Source organism: Salmo trutta, chromosome 16 (genome assembly GCF_901001165.1).
Source record: "Salmo trutta chromosome 16, fSalTru1.1, whole genome shotgun sequence".
Lineage (NCBI taxonomy): Eukaryota > Metazoa > Chordata > Actinopteri > Salmoniformes > Salmonidae > Salmo > Salmo trutta.
In genome coordinates, this window is record NC_042972.1 from 27,991,366 (window position 1) to 28,013,603 (window position 22,238).

Genomic DNA, 22,238 nt, shown 5'->3' on the forward strand with positions numbered 1-22,238 from the left:
AAATAGAGTGGAATAATAAACTATAAAAGTGACCATGATACAAAATAGGATACAGAAGGTTGAGGGTGCTCTTAATACGTTTTTTTCCCCCCACAACCCTGACGTATAAGAGTACTTAAAAGTAGGCATTACTGGATAATCTTGGTCCCTCAAACAAACTGACTGGAGATCTTTCTTCTCTCTGGTCTAGTAGCTGACAGGCTGCAGGCTGCCCAGGCCCTGCTAGCTCTCTGGTGGACAGATGGTCATCCCAACTCAGTGGTGCTACCGCAACCGTTATTGCAGCCAGCCACTCTGAGTGAAATATACCCTGGCATATGGGCCAGCATGGCGGGGAGGGTCCTGGCAGAGGGCCTACTGGAGGCCCAGCAGACAGGATAGGGCCCTGTGCTCGTTTGCCTGAGAGTGTCCAACTTCACCATGGTGTTGACAACTTACTAAGACAAGAGCTCGCCTCCTTCAGAATGTTATCGTTATAGGTGTTCAGACCTAACTGGGTCATGATGAAGTATATAATAGGACCATTAAGAAGCCTAGTAAACTTCAGTACAAATAGAACAGCATTGAAGGTGTTAGAGAAATGTTTTTGTGCCAAGCTAGCACATTTAGTTCCTTGGGAGTTGTGGGAACGTAGGCTTTTGGTTTCCCATTGGTTCTGGGAACATTAAAACTGGGAACATTAAAACTGATCGTTTTTTAAACGTTCTGAGAATGGAAGTGAACATTTTGCCTGTTCTGGGAACATACATTTTTATGTTGCTATGAGGTTCTGAGAATATTTTACTATGGTTCCTTGAAAGTTTTCCTGGGGTTATATTAATGTTTTGAGAGTGGAAATGCTAGGTTATTTGAAGATAATTAAATAACGTTATGAGAACATGTTTCAATAACACTTTTAACAACACTGCAAGCTTAACTGTTTTGAACTCCAAGCACAGATAGACTTTTATTTCCTTAAGCATTAATCATGCAAACACATTTCTTTTTTATTGTGGCACGGTATCAGTGAGAGTCAAACCTATGATCTTCTGCTCTCAAGCCTTGGAATTAGTCCACTGAGCCACCAGGAAGGAGGTAGCATGCCATCTTTTTTTAAACTCATACAAAGCTGTTCATTTCAGTCTACTCAAACATACCCCATTTAAAAGGAAACAAGCACTCATTAAGATCAGGTGTGGCTAAATATTAGCCACGGCCAACACACCTGAACACTCTTAACAAGATAGAGGATAGAGAGAGTTTTGTTGATGCAGAGAACGGAACGTACAGTGTCTTCAGAAAGTATTCACACGGTGAATCACACCCCTTGACTTTTTCCAAATGTTGTTGTGTTACAGTCTGAATTTAAAATGGATTAAATTGAGATTTTGTGTCACTGGTCTACACACAATACCACATAATGTCAAAGTGGAATTATGGCTTTGGACATTTTTACAAATTAATAAAAAATGAAAAGCTGAAATGTCTTGAGTCAATAAGTATTCAACCCCTTGTAATAGCAGTCTAAATAAATTCAAATGTATACATTTGCTTAACAAGTCACATAATAAGTTGCATGGACTCACTCCGTGTGCAATAATAGGTGTTTAACATTCTTTTTGAATTACTTCCTCATCTCTGTACCCCACACATACAATTATCTGTAAGGTCATTTCAACACAGATTCAACCACAAAGATTAGGGATGTTTTCCAATGCCTCGCGAAGAAGGGCACCTATTGGTAGATGGGCAAGCATTTAAAAAAGCAGACATAGAATATCCACTTGAGAATGGTGAAGTTATGAATTACAATTTGTATGGTGTATCAATACACCCAGTCACTACAAAGATACAGGCATCCTTCCTAACTCAGTTGCTGAAGAGGAAGGAAACCGCTCAGGGATTTCACCATGAGGCAAATGGTGACTTTAAAACAGTTACAGAGTATAATGACTGTGATAGGAGAAAATTGAGAATGGATCAATTACATTGTAGTTACTCCACAATACTAATCTAAATGACATAGTGAAAAAGGAAGTCTGTACAGAATAAAAACATTCCAAAACATGCATCCTGTTTGCAATAAGGCACTAAAGTAGAACTACAAAAATGTGGCTAAGAAATTAACTGTCCTGACTACAAAGTGTTATGTTTGGGGCAAATCCAACACAACACATCACTGAGTACCACTCTTAATATTTTCAAGTATGGCGGTGGCTGCATCATGTTATCGGTATGCTTGTCATCGGTAAGGACTAGGGAGTTTTTTAGGATAAAAATAAATGGAATAGAGCTAAGCACAGGTGAATTCCTAGTGGAAAACCTGGTTCAGTCTGCTTTTCAACAGACACTTGGAGACAAATTCACCTTTCAGCAGGACAATAACCTAAAACACACGGCCAAATATACACTGGAATTGTTTACCAATATGACATTGAATGTTCCTGAGTGGCCTAGTTACAGTTTTGACTTAAATTGTCTTGAAAATCTATGTCAGGACTTGAAAATGGCTGTCTAGCTATGATCAACAACCAACTTGACAGAGCTTGAAGAATAAAAAAAATAATAATGTTGAAATATTGTATAATCCAGGTGTGCAAAGCTCTTACTCCCAGCTGTAATCGCTACCAAAGGTGATTCTAACATGTATTGGCTCAAGGATGTGGATCTGGATGTTAATTACATATTTCTGTATTTCATTTTCAATACATTTGCAATCATTTCTAAAACATGTTTTCACTTTGTCATTATGGGGTATTGTGTGTAGATGGGTGAGAGAAAAAATATACAGTGAACAAAAATATAAAACGCAACGTGCAACAATTTCAAAGATTTTACTGAGTTATAGTTCATATAAGGAAATCAGTCAATTGAAATATATTACAGATAGGCATCTGTTGGTCACAGATACCTTTAAAAAAATTAGGGGCGTCTGGATCAGACAATCAGTTAGTATCTGGTGTGACCACCATTTGCTTCATGCAGTGCGACACATCTCCTTCGCATAGAGTTGATCAGGCTGTTGTTTCTGGCCTGTGGAATGTTGTCCCACTCCTCTTCAATGGCTGTGCGAAGTTGCTGGATATTGGTGGGAACTTGAACACACTGTCGTACACGTCGATCCAGAGCATCCCAAACATGCTCAATGGGTGCCATGTCTGGTGAGTATGCAGGCCATGGAAGAACTGGGACATTTTCAGCTTCCAGGAATTGTGTACTGATCCTTGCGACATGGGACCGTGCATTACCATGCTGAAACATGAGGTGATGGCGGCGGATGAATGGCATGACAACGGGCCTCAGGATCTCTTCACGGTATCACTGTGCATTCAAATTACCATCGATAAAATGCAATTGTGTTCATTGTCCGTAGCTTATGCCTGCTCATACCATAACCCCACCGCCACTGCACTCTGTTCACAATATTGACAACAGAAAACCGCTCATCCACACGACGCCATACACGCTGTCTTCCAGCTTCCCGGCACAGTTGAGGTCCTGGGCTGGCGGTTCTGGGCTGGCGTGGTTACACGTGGTCTGCGGTTGTGAGGCCGGTTGGACGTACTGCCAAATTCTCTAAAACAACGATGGTAGAGAAATTAACATTACATTCTCTCGCAACATCTCTGGTGGATGTTCCTGCAGTCAGCATGCCAATTGCACACTCCCTCAAAACTTGAGACATATGTGGCATTGTGTTGTGTGACAAAACTGCACATTTTAGAGTGGCATTTTATTGTACCCAGCACAAGGTGCACCTGTGTAATGATCATGCTGTTTAATCAGCTTCTTGATATGCCACACCTGTCAGATGGATGGATTATCATGGCGAAGGAGAAATGCTCACTAACAGGGATGTAAACAAATGTGTGTACAAAATTAGAGAGAAATTAGCTTTTGGTGCATATGGAACATTTCTGTGATCTTTTATTTCAGCTCATGAAACATGTGAACAAACACTTTACATGTTGCGCTTGTATTTTTGTTCAGTATATTTAATAAATTTTTAATTCAGGCTGCAACACAACAAATCTGAAATAAGTCAAGGGGTATGAATACTTTCTGAAAGCACTGTATATGTTTTTAAATAAAATTCTTAGAACATTTTCTGACTGTTACTAAAGTTTTCTTCTGGTTTTTATGGGATATTTTCTTAATGTTCTTGGAACAACGTGAGAACATGACTTTAAATGGAACCATAAGGAAACCTGTAGGAAACGTTATGCTGAAGTACTGAAATTCTCAAAGAAGAACATTGTTTCTTAATGTTCTCTGAACAATTTGAGGACATTCCCAATGTCAAAACAGTTGGAAAACATTCCTAGAACATTACCAACATTTTTATTAAATGTAACCATGTTTCAACTTTCAGGAAACGTTCTGCTAAAGTAATGAAATACAAAGAAAATAAAGTTTTTTGTCAAGTTCTTTAAATGTGCTGAGAATGTTCCAAAGCCAAGCAACTAATCTGCACCATTCCCAGAAAGTTGTGGGAAGGTTGTATGCAAAATAACAATTGGACAACCATGCTCTTACCAAGCTCTAAGAAACATATGGTTCTCTGAATGTTATGTGCTGGCTGGGTTGTTCCACGAAAAGCTTGCCTTTTGTGTCACTTGGATATTGTAAGTAGAAATTATGCACAAATATTGCATTTTAAAAGCCTGTTATATTAAATGAAGTGCCCTTTAATATAGACCACATAGAGAATTCAATAAATCAGATTTTTTATATAAATAAAGACTTGCTAAAGTGCCAAAATTCAGCATTTTCACATGTCCCTCTGTGCACCTTCTGTGAATTGTAGGAAGATTTTAACCCACTTAACCCAAACATTTTTCCAAGTTTTTGTACTTCAGTATGAAAAGTAAATGGAATTGCTAAAATGTACTTAAGTATCAAAAGTACAAGTATCAAAATAAAATGAGTAATTTTTCCACCACTGGTTACAGTCAGTATCAGAATGGTAATAAACTGGTCTTATGTACAGATCTAAAACTAAAAGCATTGTATTTGGTTCAAAACATTCTCTAAGACCTAAACCTCAACTGGAGTTGTGCATAAAGGGTGTGACCATTGAGCAAGTTGAGGAAGATAAACTCATAGATATTACATTGGATGGTCAATTATAATGGTAAAGTCATATTAACAAAGTTGTTGTGAAGATGGGGAGGGGCATGTCTGTTATAAAAACATGTTCTGCGATTTTGACAGAAATCACCTGTACTAGTTGTTCAGGCTCTGGTCTTCTCCCATCTTGATTACTGTCCTGTAATATGGTCAAGTGCAGCGAAGAAATACCTAGCAAAGCTGAAGCTGGCTCAAAACAGAGCAGGACGCCTTGCCCTTAACTGCACATACAGAACCAACATCAACAACATGCCAGTCAGGTCGACGAGAGATAACTGCTTCTCTTCTAGTTTTTATGAGAAATATTATTGTGATGAAAATTCCAGATTGTCTGCATTATCAAATAACTTTCAACTCAGACACCCATACATACCCCACAAGACATGCCACCAGGGGTCTCTCTTCACAGTCCCCAAGTCCAAAACGAATTCACGGCAACGCACAGTATTATACAGAGCCATGATTGCATGGAACTCCCTTCCATCTCCAATTACTCAGGCAAACAGCAAAATGACCTTTAAAAAACGGATTAAACAACACCTCATGGAACGTAGGGATACATAAACACAGGCACACGCACTCTAACACACACACACACACACACACACACACACACACACACACACACATCATTTTTGTTGTTGTATTGTTTGTATTCTTTTTTGTTGTTGTATTGTTTGTATATCGTTGTATTTTAAATGTAAATGACTGTGCTTGTCTATCCGTGTTCTGTTACTTGTCATGTTTTGTGTTTTTTTGTGGACCCTAGGAAGAGTAGCTGATGCTTCTGTAAAAGCTAATGGTTATCCAAATAAAATAAAACAAACAGATAGGGTTAGGGTAAGAATAAGGGTTAAGGTTAGGGTATGGACATCCCAAGATCACGGAGAGCACTAACCAAATGAATATACAGAATCATTTCAGTTGAATCACTCATTCTGAATACTTCCTTTGGAATGCATGGGGGTTTGGGCTCTCACAGCAAACCAGAGTAGTAGATGAGCCTAGCAACAGCAGTTCTCCGCCAATAGCAGCGCGATAAAGAGCTGGGAGGGGTTTGGTGCGCGGTCCTCATTCATCACTCACCGAGCTCTGCGCGCGCCGGGGCAGGCCTGAGTCACAAACTCTTCTTCAATGTTTCTAGTGTAAATTGTCTATGGAGGAAATAAACCAGGTAATGTTTTACATGAGAAAAAAAAGTACAATCATTTGCATATCATAGAATTCAGTATTTATTAAAGATTCACTCACTCATAACGTTTCTAAACATTTGAACATGTAGGCTAATTGGCAGATGTATCATACTACAGAACTACTTAGTGGGTGGCAAAATTATATGTTGCAAAACTGTCAGGATTATTTTTGGGGGGTAAATAGATGTTTGGCTCCGCCTTGTAAGGCGACAGGAAGCGCCTCCACTACCAAGTGATTTGCCAGTTTTAAGAAAAGTGAAGTAAGGCCGAAGTTAAATCGAAGGATTTGATCGAAGACATCCGCAAGTTTAGTGTGAAATCTATGTGCGACCTACCTCGAATGTGGTTTGATACTAAAGAACCACGTGAAAAACACGTTTTCGTTCATGCACTAAATGTAGCAGTATAGCCAGTTAACGAAAACATCAAGAAACGTGGTAAGTAGCTTATTAGATCCAATTTAGTTAAAATACTGTTCACATCATCTTGTAAATACGTTTAAAAACCAGATGTCACCAGTTGCAATGTATTCCAGCTAGTTTGGGGGCACTAGTGTCAGATCATAGGCCTGAACACACAAGTTCTGCACAACTTGCTGCATGGATTTCCTATTGCCTCTACAACTGTTTGCCATGCGAAAGAGAAGTGTTGAACCATGTTTTAACATCCAATATTTTTTGGCACGTCATAAACTGCGTTTAAGAGGTATTGTGGCATATCGATTCTGTGTTTACTGATTTAATTAACAAAAAAGGAGTTATGGAGGAATCACACGTTTCAGGGGGGGGCTTTCGTTTTCCTGCCTTATGCCACAAGTTCTGTCCAATATTTTGCTAGCGTTACCAAATTTTGCTTGCTTAGAAGCTTATTTTGGTGATAAAATACTAGGACAACTACATATTACAGGTTGGTTATTACCATTGTATATGGACATAGGTAAATTAACAATGAAAGTTGTCCAACCTTTTGTTTTCTTGGGTAGAATATGGAGCCACATAAGGAAATATTTCAGATGTATTTGATGTACCATTGTTTGGACCATTTTAAATATAGGAAAAATACTAATTTGTTATATGTCCCTTCCTGGCATGTTGTTGATAATATACACCTGTCAACCAGGAGACTACCCATTGTATACTTGCTGGCTCTAGGAGTAGCTAAGGATGGCAACTTGGTAAAAACATTTAGGACTGGTTTCCCGGACCCAGATTAAGCCTAGACATTATATATGGAGAATCTCTATTGAAATAGTGTTTTAGTCCAGGACAAGGCTTAGTCATTGTCTGGGAAACTGGACCCCGTTTTACTACACACAAGGGAATTACCTTTGTTTGCAACAGAAGTTAAACAATTGCATACACCCAAATTATTATCCACCCAAATATTAGTAGTTTTACGGTAATTATATGGTGACTTACTCTTCTAGCATTTAGCATACTTCCTTTCTTGTTTACATACTTTGTGCATACCAGGCAATGTACAGTATGCCGACTTATTGATCACAAGTTAATTTAGTTCTGCAGGCAGTATGGAATACATAGCGTCATGATAGTGGCATCATTCAGTCATGTCTGTCTCCGAGGCATGTCTTTTCGCTCACCCTCACCCAGGGAGCCTGAGCAGTGTGGTTGAGGACAGGAATGTCTTGTTGACTGAACTCTTGTCTCGTTGGATATCAGGTCAGATTCCAAACCCAGTCTCACACACACTAGTGGTGCGCGGGTCAGCTGTTTGTTCACCCATCCGCAGCCGCCCGACTATAAGTGATCAAGTGAAAATCTGAGCCTGCACACAACCCTAACCCGCAAATATAGAAAATGCACTGTAGGTTACAGTCAAATTCGGCAGAACAATTTTTTGACAGTGTGTGCAACTTGTCTATATTTAGATACAGCTTCTCTTTTGTCGTTATGTGTTGCCCTAGAATACTTAATAAACCCTTGCGCAACAGAATGCTGTATTTAAAAAAACATCTTAATTTAACGAGGCTAGTCAGTTAAGAACACATTGTTATTTACAATGACGGCCGACACCGGCCAAATCCAGACGACGCTGGGCCAATTGTGCGCCGCCCTATGGGACTCCCAATCACGGCCGGATGTGATACAGCCTGGAATAGATCGCTAGAATGAATGGTTCGATCTAGTTGACGTCTGTAGAGTTTTCGGTCTTCTTTCACGGAGCAAAGACATTGAGGGACTGGGGAGAAAATACAATAAAGATTTTCTGTGCAAAATGTCGGTTTGACTTGTTGTAAGGGAAAAGAAAGCTGTGAAAACAACGTGTTTCTGATGAGATTTCAGTTCGGCTTCGATGCATATTTTATGTGGTTGAAGTACTATCAGCTTTTATGATGCTGATGAAGACAGCACCTCTACAGATGGCATCTAACTGAGCATTGCATTCTCTGAAGATGCAGAAAGAAATAAACCATAATCCTCCACTGCTGTTCCCAAGTCCAAATTTTGCCTACATTTTACTGCAAGAAATGCTTAATTCTACAGGAGTTATTATTATGGCTATGTGAGAGGTTATAGACCTATATTCAGTGTCCAGATTTCAGTTTCCATTTAACCCATCTAAACAGTAGGCTACAGTTCCTTTGACATGCCATAGGCCTAGTTCATGTCCTGTCTTGTGACTGTCGAATTTGTATAGTGCCTCACAATCATCAAACATAACATAGCCAGCACTGCTATCATCCTCTTTTACCACTTCACCAAATATTTTCTAAACATTACTTTTCTGGCACTCCCTTTTTCTTTATTTTCAACTCTCCTTTTGCAGCTTTTGTCTTATTGAGTTAAACTTCGACAATTATCTTTTTGCCTCTGTGGATTTATGTTAACTTTTTCTGCCCATTCCCAAAAGCATTATTTGGTGTAGGCAATTTGGTGTGTTTACAATTCAGCCATAAAGTTTAGGCTTATGCACTTATACCAGATAGCCTAAAATAATGAAAGAACAACCTCAATGTAGCCTATATGAATTGCACAAGAATTATACATTTTTGGATTTAAGGTATTGTTTCTCTTTATTCAACCCGCCACCCACCCGCCCTTCAGCCACACAATAATGACCCTAAACCCGTCCACGAGTTATGAGTCAACCCGCGCATCACTAACACACACACAATCTTTCTGACAGCCTCTTCCACTCTGGAATGCAGAGGTTACCCCAGCTAATGAGGTCCAGTGCTCTAGAAGGTGAAAGGTTGTTGGAGGGGTAATGAGCTGGACCTAAGACAGGTGGACCTCTATTTTGGAAAGCACGTGGCAGGGAGGGGACAGTGTCTTACTGTAGAAGGACATTGTAGTCATACCGTACCTATTTTCTTTTTCTGTCTGCCAGCCAGGCCATGGCCCAGGGCAGTGAGGTCCAGTACGAGCCGGTGGCAGAGATCGGAGGTGGTGCGTACGGGACGGTGTACAAAGCTCGGGACCTGGAGAGCGGGCAGTTTGTAGCTCTGAAGAGCGTTCGCGTCCAGACGGACCATGATGGCCTCCCCATCTCCACAGTCAGAGAGGTGGCCCTGCTGAAGAGACTGGAGCAGTTTGACCATCCCAACGTGGTCAAGTTAGAACACATTCATTCATTGAACCTTTATTTAAAGTGATAGTTCACGCCAAAATCAAAGATTGTCAAATGTTTTCAGGCTAGAAAAGAGGTCTAGTTTTCAGATGAGTTCACGTTCCATGCAACTTTTGTGTAGATCTAGGTATAAGCCTCAACCCCATTTGGAATGTAAAGAGACTTCTTTTGAGGTCTGAAAGCCAACACACCTACACACTAATAGGCCTATGAAGACCGATAAACACACATACTGGTTACATACTCTTGCTTTCAAAAGTCAGTAGATTCATGTACATTTTGGGGTAGGTGCAACATAAGAAAAAACAATTCTAAGTGTTTGAGTGAAAAAGTTCTAACTGGTGTCTCCAAGTGGCCACACCTCTCCAAACTGTGCACAGTTCCTTAGTCATTTCAATGCAAGAGCCTATAAGGAGTTTTTTTTTTAGCTCTCCTAGCTTTGCCATGGAGGAACTGAGGCAAGCACACTATTTGTTTGGAACACAGTCCTGCGTCCCCACCATCACACTGCAATCCAAAATTGTTCTATTATAATTTGCAATCTGGGTCAGCTGGGCATCATTTGAAAGCTTCTTGCCAAAATGACTAGCTAAGTTATAAAATACGATCTTAGGCTTTCAAAAGGCACTTCAGACAAACTAATTGTAATTTTGGTGCGCATAGAATGGAGTCATGAGTGCATTCAAGTGTGGGTTCCGAGGCAAATTTTCTTCACAATACGATAAACAGGTTCATTCATTTTAGGACGACCCAGGGTATGACAAGTCATTCTTGTAACTGTACATCGGAAATGTTGATACTGTAAAGCGATCATAAACATTGATGCTGTAAATTACATGAGTTTTCAAATATGGAAATGTGAAGTGACATTTGGACTGTGTGGTTTGTTTGAAGGACAAAGCAGAATTTATTATAATCATGTCTCATTTTTCAGAACACATCGACGCATATCGATTTGTAGCATTGTAGATTTGTAGACAACAAAATATGTGCAAAAGTAGCCCAATTAGCATGAGGGATAGGAGCTAATTTTTGTTGCGCGTGGTACACACGTTTAGAACGGTTGTCAGTTGAATACCATACAGCACTGTAAAGTGAAGAGCCTGGGCTCTGACGTCATATATATAGTATGTTACTGTACAGCTACAGGGTTCCAATTTAGGTGCTTATCAGTGACCAAATCTGCCATTTTCAACCTATATATGGTATGATGGGCTGCAAGTGGAAAGGGCTACCCTTTTAGGATTGATATTTATAGTGTCACACCAGGATTAACTGACAAAACCAGTCTTACTTTCAATAAGCAAATTGTTGCAGTAAAAAGTGAATGAATGGGCCTCCCAAGTGGCGTAGCGGTCTATGACACTGCATTGCCTGAGGTGTCACTACAGACCCGGGTTCGATCCTAGGCTGTGTTGCAGCCGGCCGCGACCGGGGGAGATCCATGAGGAGGTGCACAATTGGCCCAGCGTCGTCCGAGTTACAGGAGGGTTTGGCCGGCCGGGATGTCCTTGTCCCATCACGCTCCAGCGACTCGTGGGGGCCGGGCGCATGCACGCTGACACGGTTGCAAGCGTTACGGTGTTTCCTCCGACACATTGGTGCAGCTGGCTTCTGGGTTAAGTGAGCAGTGTGTCAAGAAGCAGTGTGGCTTGGCAGGGTCATTTTTCGGAGGACGCATGGCTCTCGACCTTCGCCTCTCCCGAGTCTGTACGGGAGTTGCAGCGGTGGGACAATACTGTAACTACTAATTGGACATCATGAAAAAGAGAAAAAAAAAGAGAAAAAAATAAGTACATTAAAAAGGGAATGAATGCCATAAAGTAATCAACACACCCATACACGTAAATTGTTCCTCTCCACCAATAGCGCCTTTGAACTGCATAAACATGCACAAACACATGAACACAGACACAAACGCTCTCAATCACACAGTCAGTGTTGGTTTTGTTGTGACTTGTAGCCTGAGACTTCAGTTTTGACCTGATCACCTGTATCTCTACAACCCTCTGCCCATATAGCCACAGAACTGGGTAATGCTTAAAGACTGACTGGTATGTTTTGATAAGCAGGTTCTATAAAGGTTATTAGCTAGCGATGGACTCACCATGGCATGCCTCTCATTCAGATTATGATGAATGACCATAAACTTGTCTGTTTGACTGTGTATTAAGAGCGATCCCACACATGGTATGTGTGCTGCTGTCAGGTGCTTGGATTTAACGTGCTCCACAGTAATGACTAATCTCTGAGAAGGCATGGCAGCCGAAATGTTACCTGAACTGTAGTGCAGGTTAAATTAAAGCCCTTGAGAGCAGCACATACAATGGGCTTTCTCTCTATTGAGTGTTGTGGATGGCCCAGCACTAGTGTGAAAGTTAGGGATGTGTGCATACCACTCACACACTGTATGTGTACACTGGCTCATGGACGTGTGTGTGTTCTGTGTTTGTGTGTACATCAGGCTCATGGACGTATGTGCCACCCTGAGGACGGATCAGGAGACTAAAGTCACCCTGGTGTTTGAGCACGTGGACCAGGACCTTAAGACCTACCTAGAGAAGGCCCCCGCCCCAGGACTGCCCCCCAGCCGCATCCAAGTAAGAAGCCCCCTCAGTTCCCCGTAAACCATGTAAAATATAACCTATCAGGTTCCCGTAAACCATGTAAAATATAACCTATTAGGTTCCCGTAAACCATGTAAAATATAACCTATTAGGTCCCCGTAAACCATGTAAAATATAACCTATCAGGTTCCCGTAAACCATGTAAAATATAACCTATTAGGTCCCCGTAAACCATGTAAAATATAACCTATTAGGTCCCCGTAAACCATGTAAAATATAACCTATTAGGTCCCCGTAAACCATGTAAAATATAACCTATTAGGTCCTCGTAAAACCATGTTAAATACACTACATGACCAAAAGGAAAGGGCCTTCCCCAAACTAGAAAGTTGGAAGCACAGAATTGTCTAGAATGTAATTGTATGCTGTAGCGTTAAGATTTACCTTTACTGGAACTAAGGGGCTTAGCCCGAACCATGAAAAACAGACCCAGTCCACTATACCTCCTCCACCAAACTTTACAGTTGGCACTATGCATTCGGGCAGGTAGCATTTTCCTGGCATCCGCCAAACCCAAATTTGTCCATCGGACTGCCAGATGGTGAAGCGTGGTTCATCACTCCAGAGAACGCGTTTCAACTGCTCCAGAGTCCAATGGCGGCGAGCTTTACACCACTCCAGCCGACGCTTGGCATTGCGCATGGTGATCTTAGGCCTTTGTGCAGCTGCTTGGCCGTGGAAACCCATTTCATGAAGCTCCCGACGAACATTTATTGTACTGACGTTGCTTCCAGAGGCAGTTTGGATTGGAACTCGGTAGTAAATGTTGCAACCAAGGATATGTTTTTTTACATGCTACGCACTTCATCACTCACCGGTCTCGTTTGGTGAGCTTGTGTGGCCTTCCACTGCTCCTGGACGTTTCCACTTTAAAATAACAGCACTTACAGTTGACCTGGGCAGAAATTTGATGAACTGACTTGTTGGAAAGGTATGCCAAGTTGGAAGTCACTGGGCTTTTCAGTAAGGCCATTGTACTGCCAATGTTTGTCAATGGAGATTGCAGGGCTGTGTGCTCGATTTTATACACCTGTCAGCAACGGGTGTGGCTGAAATAGTGGAATCCACTATTTTGAAGGGGTGTCCACATACTTTTTTATATATAGTGTATAACATATTAGGTCATGTAAACCATGTTAAAGAGGTAGTCCACCCAAAACTATACACTTGCATGATCTTCCACCTACTTTGGCTGTTGTCAGTTGACCAAGACTGTCCCTGCTCTTTGCCTCCACACACCTGCAGTGTTTGGTGATCAGAAGGGTTTGGATAGCAGTACTAAACCTCCAATAGTTGAAGTAGAACTTCCGCCACATTGCTTTTACTATGGAGTCTACCGAAGCGGTGGGGTCTAGGGGACAGGGCCAGGGACTGAAATGGAACCAGGCCTAGGGCTGTTACAGTGACCATTTTACCGACAGTCACGAGTCATGACCGCTGTCAAATTCCAATTCACGTTAACTAGGCTTCTCTAAGCTCTGATGCTGCTGATGGTCATTAGTAGCCAACCAAACTTGCTAACTGCCTGGTACTCAGCACTCTATTGTCCCTCTAATCACTCTGACATCAATGCAAATGTATTCAAAAATCAAATCAAACACTTTGAGAGCCCATGAGCTCCTATTGCGCAACGTTTCTATAGGCTATGGAAATGCATGCGAAACGAGTTTTGATGGCCTTTATTAAAATTAGGAGGATCCCATCAGCTTTCTATAGGCTCGGCCTACTATATTTATTTCTCAACTTTCCTAATATTAAGCACATTGCTTATCTTTAAAACAGGAGTATAGCCTATCTGGCTGGCATGAAAATGAACCACGGAAAAGCATCCTCCATTTGCTATTTAAGTGCAGAGATGAGATGTATTTTTTCCCGCTGCCCTTGTTCCGAGACAGGTGCATGATAATGGTCCATTCTAAATCAAAACAAATTTCACACATGTATATGTAAAGAAAATATTTAATCAACAATAGGCTAATATTGTCACTCAACAGACTATCACTTGTGAATGATGCCCAGCTTGTGTGCTGTAAGGCAAAAAATGGGGCATGCCTTTTTTTGCGACTTTTTCAAACCATAGTCCCACACTTCATGTAGCCTAGCCCATAGGCCTGTATGTTTTGATAAGGTTTGTATCACAACTAAAGTGGCCAAATAACTACTTAAAACTAAGCACATTAATCCACTTTACAACAAGTTTAGAATCTAACTGGCATACGTAGGCGGCGGGTAAGTTTCAAGTTTCGGGAAGAACATTTTTACCATAAAAATGCACCTTTATAATAAAGCATTCCATGCATAATCACATTTGCGATCACTTTTGATAATGGTGTTTTCCCACTAATTGATGGAATTTTGGAACATAGCCTACTGCCGTGTTCGCAAAGAAGAAATAGCCTATTAGTTTATCAACATTTTAAGATGAACGTTCTGATCTGTTGCATCAGCCTCATTGCTTTGAAAAGTTTTTTGATGTGAGTGGTTGTATTAATTTGGGATCAATTGCATCCCAGAACTGTCCCAGACTATGTTTGGAATATGTATTTCTCGCACAGAAGGACAAGCTGATCAATAGAATAGGTTAACCGTTGTACTATGGGGGTTAGTAGATTGACATAGGCTAGTGGTTTTGCTGTTCGTTAGGCCTACTCATCTTGTTGGCTGACGAAAGGGAAATGTGAACAGTTCTTCTAACATCTCGGAATTTGATAAGAAGGAAGCGTGCAGTTGCATCCCTGATGTATGTCTTCACTTGCCTACTTCGGAGCTGAGATAGATGCCTGTGAGAAGAACCCGATCACGTGACGGGCATTGGCTAATTATAATTGCGATATCAGAGAGAGCCATTTATTTGAGTGAGAGGTGCTTCAGAACACTCAGCCGGGAGAAGGGAATAAAAATTATTATATTCAGCCCAAGGGCACAACGGCCACTGGTCGCAAAAGGCATGGATTTTTTAGGTGTCATTACAGCCACACTAGGGGGATGCCGCCAGGAAATTGTCAAGTGCTTTTCAAATTGTGAAAGAGCGACTGATGAAGTGTGTGCAGCCTGTAAAAGAAAAAAAAGCAGAGCTCATGCCTTTCATGAAACTTTTTTCAAATCATCATTAGTCGTATCATGCAGCCAACAAAAGTTGCATAAATAACTCTAAATTTAGCATATAGGGGGACCTGTTTCTTAACTGCTCAACACAGAATAGCTTCATGTGGCACTCCCTCAGAAATTGTTTGGAGTAAACATTCTTTCTATCTAATTCAGCAATATTCAATTGTATTCTTCATACTGTAAAATAATGCAACGGAATTCTAAGCAAATCTTGTCTGCTAAATGAACTAGTGTAGCCCACAGCCATAGGGCTCCCGAGTGGCGCAGCGGTCTAAGGCACTGCATCTCAGTGCTAGAGGCATCACTACAGACACCCTGGTTCAAACCAGGCTGTATCACAACCGGCCGTGATTGGGAGTCCCATCCATAGGGCAGCGCACAATTGGCCCAGCGTTGTCTGGGTTTGGCCGGTGTAGGCCGTCATTGTAAATAAGAACTTGTTCTTAACTGACTTGCCTAGTTAAATAAAAAAATTGGCACAGCCAGATCAGGGCCTAACATAAGGACAACTCAGAGTATGTTCTTCTGAAATAGACTACATTTTCTTCATATCATGTTTCTTTAGACCTGTCTAAAATATGTCATGGATTTATTGTGATGGTGTAGGCTATATTACATGGATTTATTAGACTTTTTTTTAAATGTAGATGTTCCAAAGGTCTGCATCAGTGGCTGGTACGCTATGCGTGGAAGCTAGGAGATGCTAAATGTGTTTGTTATTTAACTGTCAGTTACCATGAGACCGGCAGTTATTTGCTTGACAATCACCGGCTGACAGAATTTCATGACCGACACAGCCCTAACCAGGCCTGTTTGCACACAGGACCAGCTGTACAGTCAGTATAGGTTTCCCTCTCATTCTACCTGGCTGGATGTGATGGAAGACCGTTGAGTGGGTCGAGCATGGTACGCAGGTTAAATGTGTCCCCCTGTGTGTGTTAGGACCTGATGCGTCAGTTGCTGTGTGGCCTGGCGTTCCTCCACTCGAACCGCGTGGTGCACCGGGACCTGAAGCCAGAGAACATCCTGGTCACCAGCCGTGGTCAGGTGAAGCTGGCCGACTTTGGACTGGCAAGGATCTACAGCTACCACATGGCCCTCACTCCTGTGGTAGGAAGACACACACTATGGTTGAGGATTGAAGGGGTCTCTGTGCATTCACCATAATGCTTACTTATGCTTTACACTTGGTATAAATATTCATATGCATTCATACTTCCCTCTCATCCTACTCATATCAGATCAAATGCATTTTTTTTCTCGGGGCATCTCTTGGAACTGTGGGGGGGGGGGGGGGGGGGGTCTTGGAGGGCTGGCGGCCTGGCGGCCTGGCATTTGGGCTGATGGATCGCTGGTTCGGGTCCCCGTTTTTGACCTTGTGGGAGATCTGTCGACGTGCCCTTGAGCAGGGCATTGACCCTGATTGCTTCTGTGTGTCGCTCTGGATGGGAGTCTGTTAGATGACTAATGTGATGTAGTTGTTGAGCGGCTTCACTGCAAGTATATTGTGTTTTTAAATATTCAATAACAAAAATTAATTTGTCACGTGTCGAATACAAGAGGTGTAGACTTTACCGTGAAATGCTTACTTATGAGCCCTTTCCCAACAATGCAGAGTTAGACAGTATTTTTGTGTGTGCAAAAAATAAAAGGATATAATAGCACAAAAAAATAACGAGGCTATATACAAAGAGTATAAGTACTGATTCAATGTGCAGGGGAGGTAGTTGTGGTAATCTGTACATGTAGGTAGGGGTAAAAGTGACTAGGCAATAAGGATAGACAAACAGGATGAATCCCTGAACAAATTCCAGTCTTTGCTAGCGAAACAGTCCTGTAGCTTAGCATCCGTTTCATCGCACCACTTCCATATTGAGCGCGTCACTGGTACTTCCTGTTTGAGTTTTTGCTTTTAAGCAGGAATCAGGAGGATAGACTTATGGTCAGATTTGCCAAATGGATGGTGAGGGAGGGCTTTGTATGTGTCTCTGTGTGGAGTAAAGGTGATCTAGAGGTTTTTTTGCGTCTAATTGCACAGGTGACATGCTGGTAGAAATTGGGTATGGCGGATTTCAGTTTTCATGCATTTAAAATTAATATGCATTCATAATACTACCAACTGCCCCCCTTGATGTCTCTCTCCTCCACGACTCTCAGGTGGTGACTCTGTGGTACAGGCCTCCTGAGGTCTTGCTCCAGTCCACCTATGCCACGCCTGTGGACATCTGGAGCACGGGCTGCATCTTTGCTGAGATGTTCCGACGCAAGTGAGTGGTCAGGGCTTGTGAAGGCTTATTTGATGTACTGGGAAATACCTGCATTTATCTTTTGAGACTCTTAAATGTAATGTACAATAAGTGTTCAAAACATTAAGAACACCTTCCTAATATTGAATTGAACCCCCCCTCCCTTTGACCTCAGAACAGATTCAATTGGTCGGAGCATGGAGCGTGTCGAAAGCGTTCCACAGGGATGCTGGCCCATGTTGACTCCAATGCGTCCCAGTTATATCAAATTGGCTGGATGTCGTTGGGGTGGTGGACCATTCTTGATACACACAGGAGCGTTACAGCAGCGTTACAGTTATTGACACAAACCGGTGTGCCTGGCACCTACTACCAAAGGCACTTAAATCTTTTGTCTTGACCATTCACCCGAAGAATGGCGAACATGCACAATCCATGTCTCAATTGTTTAACCTGTCTACTCCCCCTCATCTACACTGATTTGAAGTAGATTTAACAAGTGACATCAATAGGGATCATAGCTTTCACCTGGTCAGTCTGTCATGGAAAGAGCAGGTGTTCTTAATGTTTAGTACACTCAGTGTATACGTAAGTAGCTATATACACATCCGATATTTATATTTTGTTTGTAGTTGACATTTTTATAGTATTTTTAATCGTTTTACCCCTTTTTCTCCCCAATTTCGTGGTATCCAATTGGTAGTTAGTCTTGTCCCGTCGCTCCAACTTCCGTACGGACTCGGGAGAGGGGAAGGTTGAGAGCCGTGCGTCCTCCGAAACAACCCAGCCAATCCGCACTGCTTCTTGACACAATGCCCACTTAACCAGGAAGCCAGCCGCACCAATTGTGTCGGAGGAAACACTGTACACCTGGCGACCGTGTCAGCGTGCATTGCGCCCAGCTCGCCACAGGAGTCGCTAGTGCGCGTTGGGACAAGAACATCCCTGCCGGCCAAACCCTCCCCTAACCAGGACGACGCTAGGCAAATTGTGCGCCGCCTCATCGATCTCCCGGTCGCGGCCAGCTGTGACAGAGCCTGGACTTGAACCAGGATCCCTCATGGCTAATCAAATCAAATTGTATTTGTCACATGCGCCGAATACAACAGGTGTAGACCTTACAGTTAAACGCTTACTTAAAAGCCCTTAACCAACCATGCTTGATTAGAAAATAAAAGTAACATAATTAAACAGCAGCAGTAAAATAACAAGCGAGGCTATATAAAGAGGGTACAGGTCCAGAGTCAATGTACGGTTACTGGCCCAACGCTCTAACCACTAGGGTACCCACCCCCCCTTACCTGCAGCCCTTTTGTCCAGGTGGGAAAGGGCAGTGTTGAGTGCAATAGGGATTGCATCATCTGTGGATCTGTTGGTGCGGTATACAAATTGGAGTGGGTCTAGAGTTTCTGGGATAATGGTGTTGTGAGCATGACCAGCCTTTCAAAGCACTTCATGGCTACAGGCGTGAGTGCTACGGGTCGGTAGTCATTTAGGCAGGTTACCTTTGCTTTCTTGGGCACGGGGACTATAGCTGGTGTAGTACGATTCGATCTTAGTCCTGTATTGACACTTTGCCTGTTTGATGGTTCGTCTGAGGTCATAGCGGGATTTCTTATAGGCTTCCGGGTTAGAGTCCCGCTCATTGAAAGCGGCAGCTCTAGCCTTTAGCTCAGTGCGGATGTTGCCTGTAATCCATGGCTTCTGGTTGGGGTATGAACGTAGGGTCACTGTGAGGATGACGTCAGATGCACTTATTGATGAAGCCAGTGACTGTTGTGGTGTACTCCTCAATGCCATCAGAAGAATTCCGGAACACATTCCAGTCTGTGCTAGTAAAACAGTCCTGTAGTTTAGAATCTGCTTCATCTGACCACTTTCTTATTGACCGAGTCACTGGTGCTTCCTGCTTTAGTTTGTGCTTGACAGCAGAAATCAGGAGGATAGAATTATGGTCAGATTTGTCAAATGAAGGGAGAGCTTTGTACGCGTCTCTGCATGTGGAGTAAAGGTGGTCTAGCACTGCGCCACTCGGGAGGCCCTTAATCTGATATTCTAACAAGATTCCCATTGGATTAATCGATAATATTCCACCTAGCAAAGTTAACACTCATGGCCAGATTACCGAACGGGCACCCAGAGCACATGCCCCGGTGCCCCCAGATAGCATATGATAGCAAAAATGTGTAGAATTGCAGGAAATTGGACACATTCTACACATTTTTGCTATCATATGCTATCTGGGGGCCCGTTGGAGATCGGGGGCCCTAGATGCTATGCCATGGTTGGCCTTAGTTTGAAGATGTAATCCGGAAACAGGTGTTTTCTCAATCTCTTTAGCTATCATACTCTAATTCCACTGATTTCAAAACTCTATCCGCCTGAAAGTGGAGATCAACATGTATGCAGCTCCACTACATGATACATTTAAAAAAAGCTATAATCGACAGGATTACCAACACAGACTGACCAGCTCAATTAGACAGAAGCCTTCTATATGGCAGACCAATCTGAATTCCTCTCTCGGCATGTCCAGCCCACTCATTATCTCAGCCAATCATAGTTAGTGGGAAGGTTGCTGTCTTTTTCTGTGGCTTAACCAACTAGGCTCGTAATTTAACAATTGTATTCATATTAACAAATGGCATACAAGTTTGTTATTAAGGCACATGAAAGTTCACGTGTTCCAGAAGGCATTTCTGCCAAAAACACATTTAGATTTTTTTTTAAAGACATTTTTGTTCAAATGGCTCTCCTGTGAAGTAGTGACCCACGACATATGCCTAGTTTCCTGAAACGAGTCACATATGGAGCAAGACAAATCCAATTTGTTTCTGGCTGTAGTGTGACTGAGCACTCATTTCTGTGATTATGCTGCCACCATGTAGTCAAATGGCAGTATAGCAGACTACTGCTGTGGCACTCAGGGATTCTTCTCTTATCATTATGGCCCCACACTAACGACCAGGCCACACCAGTCTACACAGAATGGTCAGGCCCTGTAAGCCAGGCCCTGTAATCTCCCACAGACATGGCCATAGGTCGGAACAATAAAATGGGGGCATTTGGGGGCATATAGACAGACGGTACTGCTTGTTTCACAGCTGGGGAAATTGGCCAACAGCACTTTAACCCAAATCCAAACTCTCTCATGTAGACCATTGTTCTGTGGAGACTCTGAAGTGGACCAACTGGGAAAGATATTCAAGTGAGTATGGGCTGGAATCTCCTTGGTTGTATCCCAAATGGCACCCTATATAGTGCACTTCTTTTGGCAAGTGCCATTTGGGACGTAACCCTCTTGTCACTTTGGATCAGTCTTCTGTCAATTCTTTCTGAAACTCTTGTCTGACTGGCTGGCTTGAACCTTCCTGTCTGCCATTCCACAGTGTGATTGGCCTGCCACCCGAGGAGGAGTGGCCTGCTGATGTCACCCTCTCACGACACAACTTCAGTCCTATCAGCCCCCGCCCAATCACCGACTTCGCTCCAGAGATCAATAAACAGGGGACAGAGTTGCTGCTGGTGAGACTTCTTGGTTTTCTAACCAGCTGTGGGGGGTATTCGGTTTGGTGAAAATAAACGTTTTGGTAGCGTTTAAATGAAAAATGGTAGAATTGTATAAGCCGGTCCAGGATCCACATGGGTTAGTGTGAATTCTGGCCAAAAGTGTATTTTTTTATTAACCAGACCAATGCTTGTAAAAGCTATGACGGTATACAAGATAGGACAAACCCTACTTGTAATTGTCTTACTTGATTCACATTTGTAAACTCAAGTGTTCTATTTTTCCCACAGAAAATGCTAACTTTTGACCCTCTAAGAAGAATCTCTGCCCTGAATGCTCTAGAACATCCTTACTTCCAGGAGAATGAGGAGGAAGTGACAAATGGTTGAAATGCAGTTAATGACATGGAAGGACGGTACCATGAGGAATGGTAACCCTGACTCCATTTGTGTAATTGTCATTCAGTGCATTTCAGGCCAGGTTCCTGTTGTGGGTCCTTTTTTTTATCTTACTACACCCAGTGGACCACCTGGAGAATGTAAGGAGAGAAGTGGGGTTTTAGGACCAATATGGATATGAACCTGAAGAGGGATTGACTCGTTCATTCCCCAAGTGAAATGTGCACCCTTACATGCAACAACTGTCCTGAGTCATTATTATAGCTTAATGTATTTTTGTAAATTCACACATGAACACAGTAGCTAAGTGGCATTTGTTGAACAGGTTTACAGGCCAAATGTATTTTTCTGTACCAAGCATCCCTCCCAATGTATCAGTGTTGCAAAGACTAATAAAGCTGCTCCAATCAACTAACAGGCATTTCTAACTGTACATTTTATATTCAATGTTAATGGAA

General features: G+C 42.2%; 1 protein-coding gene across 2 annotated transcripts; it reads left to right on the forward strand.

Annotated features, from left to right (window-relative positions):
* Positions 1-6,201: 6,201 nt before the first annotated feature.
* On the forward strand, positions 6,202-22,195 carry LOC115150473 (cyclin-dependent kinase 4-like). 2 transcript variants are annotated; one of them, XM_029693790.1, is made up of 8 exons: positions 6,202-6,283; positions 9,654-9,878; positions 12,358-12,493; positions 16,571-16,738; positions 17,786-17,895; positions 21,032-21,082; positions 21,264-21,399; positions 21,673-22,195. In XM_029693790.1, the coding sequence occupies exons 2-8, from the start codon at positions 9,661-9,663 to the stop codon at positions 21,769-21,771; spliced, it is 918 nt and encodes a 305-aa protein (XP_029549650.1). In that variant the 5' UTR covers positions 6,202-6,283; positions 9,654-9,660; the 3' UTR covers positions 21,772-22,195. The 2 variants fall into 2 exon arrangements, with proteins under 2 accessions (XP_029549650.1, XP_029549649.1); XM_029693789.1 differs by lacking the exon at positions 6,202-6,283 and adding an exon at positions 6,491-6,739.
* Positions 22,196-22,238: the final 43 nt, after the last annotated feature.